Here is a 4,558-nt window from a genome sequence, read left to right on the forward strand (position 1 = left end):
ACACTTATGAGCCAAAAGCGAATTCTTCAGCCGATGCATGGAAATGAACGCAAATGTAAAATGATTTACTTCGACCTAAACCAAAAGCACCGCTTGAGAAGATTTGAGCAGAAGAAAATAATCTGTCATTTGCATCGTGTTATACTAAATATGATTCCTTGAGTCAACGAAACACGCTCTTGACTGATTGGTGTTAGCGTGGTGATGAATCTATTAGCACCACCACCAGTTTTACCGCCAGTACAGACAGGACGGTAAGAAGGGCAATAAGAGACCCCTGGTGATGATGCGAGTCTATATTTTCTCGATCAAACCTGTCGAGCAAAGTTGAACACATCAGAATACGTATCTTTCCGTTTCCGTTATTCTTGATCATATATGGGCATGCAATTACTGGACTAAGGTGTATACATTATGGATCTGGCATGGAGAGAACACACTGTCGTCCTACTTACACGTTCAGGGTCTGTTTGAAGCTTCTCGTCACTTTACGTTGGCGTGAGGAGGGCGACACCATCACACATGTCCAGCCCAGACACCACTGCTGTAGGGAGGGCGGAGAAACCATCGCACATGCACCATGTCCATACGTTACCGTAGGGAGGGTGGCGGAGAACCATCACCATCCAGCCAGCCAGAGCCGTTTCCAACTATCTGCCCCTCGACTATCCTCCCTGTAGCGCCTCCGCTGTAGGTCATGTAGATCATGACCCCAACCATACCAGGGCACTTCTTGTGGCGTTCCTTGTCCTATCGGGAGGCCCTGCTGACTGGTCATAACACTTCGGAGAGATTTATTACCCGTGTGAGTCGCCTCCCTTACTCCTTCTCCCTTTTCTCTATCTTCCATTTCCTTCCTTTCTTTCTTAACCTTCACTTACGTATGGGCTTCGCTAGCGGGCTGTAAAACTCCCCCCTTTGGGCGGGCACGCACGCCCAACCAAACCAAATCAGAAACCAGCAAAGACAAAAAGGCGCGCCAGTAAAGTGCAGTAACAGGACAGTGTGCTCGCACCATGGGCCGGAACAGAAAACCTAGAAACTACGAACAAAACACAAGCGGGAAGACACCAAGAGAACTAGTTCCTATCCAGACCTTCTAGGAAACAGAGTTTAGTTACTGGCCTCACTAGCACATTCCGTGCTGTTCTTACTTTAACCTGCCGAACAATGCCGTCAGTCCCAGGCTTCACGTGCACTATTCTGCCCAGTTTCCACTGATTTCGAGGGACCCCTTCACTGGCCACAATGACCAGGTCCCCTCTCTTGAAGTTCCTGCGCTCCTTAATAGGACCCGACCTCAGGCGTAGGCGCGGTAAGTATTCCTTTAACCAACGCTTCCAAAACTGATCCGCGAGGTACTGTACATGTTTCCACCTCTTGCGGAACTGCTCTTCGGTCGATGCGCCTCCCAGCGGTGGGCTGCAGTGCGTCCCAGCGCGCAGGATATGGTTTGGGGTCAGCGCTTCCAGATCACAAGGATCCTCCGATGCTGGTGTGAGGGGGCGGCTGTTGATCACGGCCTCAGCTTCACAGAAGAAGGTATGGAGTCGTTCATCATCTAGGACTTGCGAACCCACGATGGCACGAAGGACCTTACGAACAGTTCTGATTTGCCGCTCCCATATTCCTCCCATATGAGACGCCTGAGGGGGATGGAAGGTCCACTCAATATGCCTCGTAAGGAGTGTGGCGCGCACATGATCATCTTCACTCCAAGTCTGTGCAACGGCTCTAAGTTCCCTTTCAGCGGCGGTCATGTTTGTCCCATTGTCAGATCGAAGACGCGTTGGTACTCCCCGTCGCGCAGAGAACCTGGTCAAGGCGTTAAGGAAAGCATCTGCGTCCATTGACATCAAGACTTCTAAGTGAACTGCCCTTGTTGCCATACAAGTGAAGATACATCCCCAGCGCTTCAATGGCGCGCGGCCTCGGCCTTGTTTAACTAAGAACGGTCCAAAACAGTCTACACCCGTGGAGGAGAATGGAGCCGCTCCTGGTGTTACTCGCTCCTCTGGCAAGGGAGCTTGCCTCTGGTGAGGGGTCTTCCAGTTGTTCCGTCGACACACGAAGCAGCGCCGCAATATTGTATCAACCTTTCGTCTGATCTGTGGCACCCAGTAGTTTTGCCGCACTAATGCCACGGTGTGTTCCCGTCCCGAATGGCCAGCCACCGTTTGATGTACCTCTCGTATGATGAGTTCCGTCACTGGATGCTCTCGAGGTAACAGGATGGGATCGTCCTGAGTCTTGAGGTGACCACTGGATAGGCGGCCCCCTACTCTCAGCAGGCCTTCTTTATCAAGCCAGGGTTCTAGAGTGTATATCGTGCTCTTTCGTGTAATGGGCGCACCGTGTTGCAGGGTCTCAAGTTCAGCGGCATAGTGCTCCTGTTGCACCTTCCGAAGGATGGCAGTCTTTGCCTGGCGTAGCTGGGGAACCGTGAGTGGTGACGGTGAAGGTCGATCATCAGGTTTTCTTTGTAACCATTCAATGAACTTCTTAATCCATGCAACGCCCTTTTGCAGGCGATACCAAGAAGAATAGTGTGTCCACAACAATCCCAGATCTTTACCTTCTGTTGGAACGTCCGACCTGTGAGTGCCCGTGGCAGTTGAGCAGCTTATGACTTCCGGGTCAGACACCAGGTCGGCAGGTAACAGAGGCCGGTCAGGCCATTGGCTTTCTTCCAACCACAGAAACGGTGGCCCCGTTAACCATCTGCTCTGTTGAGTCATCTCTGATGCCGACAGACCTCTTGTGGCATCATCAGCCGGGTTCAGCGCCGTCGGCACATGTCGCCATTGACTCGGATCAGATGTATCCCTGATGATTGACACCCTATTGGCCACAAATGTGCGAAAGCGTCTCTCTGTATTTGCTATGTACTGGAGCACTAACATGCTGTCAGTCCAAAAGATCGATTTCTGAACCCGTGTATCAAGCTCCCTTTGTAGGTACTGGTCCATCTTAACGGCCAGAACTGCTGCACACAACTCCAACCTTGGTATGGTTTGTTGCTTCAAAGGGGCTAGCTTAGCCTTGCCACACACAAATGCACAATGGACACCGTTAGAGCCGGCAAATCGCAAATAGGAAACGATTCCATATGCCTTCTGGGACGCGTCACAAAAATGGTGAAGCTGTGCAGGATTTGTGGTTTCCGACATATCTCGCGTGTAGCAGCGAGAAATGCTCAGATGAGCGAGTTCCTTCAGTCCGCTCTTCCATAGGTCCCATTCTCTCCTATTCCCTTCTGTCAGAGGCTCATCCCAATCCTTTTGTCTTCTGCACTCATCTTGGAATATCATCTTTGCTCGAATAGTATAGGGGCTCACAATTCCCAGCGGATCGTAAACCGAGCTGACTACGCTTAGTAACCCACGCTTCGTTGCGAGTTTGCTTCCTGGGTTGGCGCTAATAGCCAGTTGGTCAGCTTGTAGGTCCCATCGAACTCCTAAGGCCCTCTCTGTCGGCAGTGTCTTGTGACTGAAGTCGATCTCCTTCACTTCTGCATGCCTTTCTTGTACTGGTATTGAGGCGAGCACTTCCTTGTCATTGCTCATCCATTTGGTGAGTCTGAATCCTTTCGCTGCGAGCACCACTCGCAGATGCCGTGACAGAGTGGAAGCTTCGTGGGCAGTATTTACAGACAGTAACAGATCATCCACGTAGAAATTCTCCTTTGCATGCTTGTGTACCTCCGGATATTCTCGCTGCTTATCCATCAAGGCTCTTTGCAAGGCGTAAGCTGCGCATGAAGGGCTCCACACGCCACCAAAAGGGTGAACTGTCATCCTGTATACGCATGGCCTCCGAGATAAGTCTCCTTCAGTCCACCAGAGAAACCGCAACGCGTCCCGGTGTTGAGGTGTAACCTTGATCTGGTGGAACATCGCCTCAATATCCGCCATTATTGCCACTTGGCCTTGTCGAAAGCGAAGTAAGATGCCGAGCAGTTTGTTGGTTAAATCAGGGCCTTGCAGTACTTCGCTGTTGAGGGATGTGGAATCATATATTGCAGCACAGTCGAAGACTATGCGTACCTTCTCTGGCTTGTTGGGGTTGAACACCGGGTGGTGTGGCAAGTACCAGGTGTAATCCGGGTTGACGGTAATTTCTCCTGCTGGAACTAGCTCCGCGTAACCTTTATCAAGTAGCTGCTGAACCTCGGCCTTGTATCTATCATGGAGGTGCGGCTGCTTGAGAAGGCGTCGCCGTAGGGCCGCCAATCGTTCTTCTGCCATGACCCGGTTATCAGGGAACTTGGGTCGTTCATTTCGGAATGGAATAGGCAGTTGATAGTGGCTGTCAACCACCCTGATCGAAGAACTCCATAACTTTAATACTCTTTTGTCATCCACTGAAAGAGCCTTCTCTTCATTGTGCTTTGTCCCTTCTGTTTCTGTCTCTAGCTCCCAGAAGCGTCGCACTTGCACCTCCAACGGGCTGTCCCTCCTCTGCGGTACCCGTAGGCCTACATTGCATCCCGATGTCGCGCTTAAGCGTGGGTATCCCAGAGGCCCATTCACTGTCCAGCCCAGTTGTGTGCGAACCG

At 51.3% G+C, this 4,558-nt stretch overlaps 1 protein-coding gene across 1 annotated transcript; it reads right to left on the minus strand.

The window, feature by feature from the left end:
* Positions 1-659: 659 nt before the first annotated feature.
* On the minus strand, positions 660-3,637 carry LOC126993763 (uncharacterized). The gene has a single exon (XM_050852928.1). It carries the CDS (start codon positions 3,564-3,566, stop codon positions 1,080-1,082), a length of 2,487 nt encoding a protein of 828 aa, XP_050708885.1. The 5' UTR covers positions 3,567-3,637; the 3' UTR covers positions 660-1,079.
* Positions 3,638-4,558: the final 921 nt, after the last annotated feature.

Source organism: Eriocheir sinensis, unplaced genomic scaffold (assembly GCF_024679095.1).
Source record: "Eriocheir sinensis breed Jianghai 21 unplaced genomic scaffold, ASM2467909v1 Scaffold67, whole genome shotgun sequence".
In the NCBI taxonomy this organism is placed as follows: Eukaryota; Metazoa; Arthropoda; class Malacostraca; order Decapoda; family Varunidae; genus Eriocheir; species Eriocheir sinensis.

What these genes read in the sequence shown, in the direction of transcription:
- LOC126993763 (XM_050852928.1), bottom strand. Translation starts at nt 3,566, where the DNA reads ATGAGCAATGACAAGGAAGTGCTCGCCTCAATACCAGTACAAGAAAGG.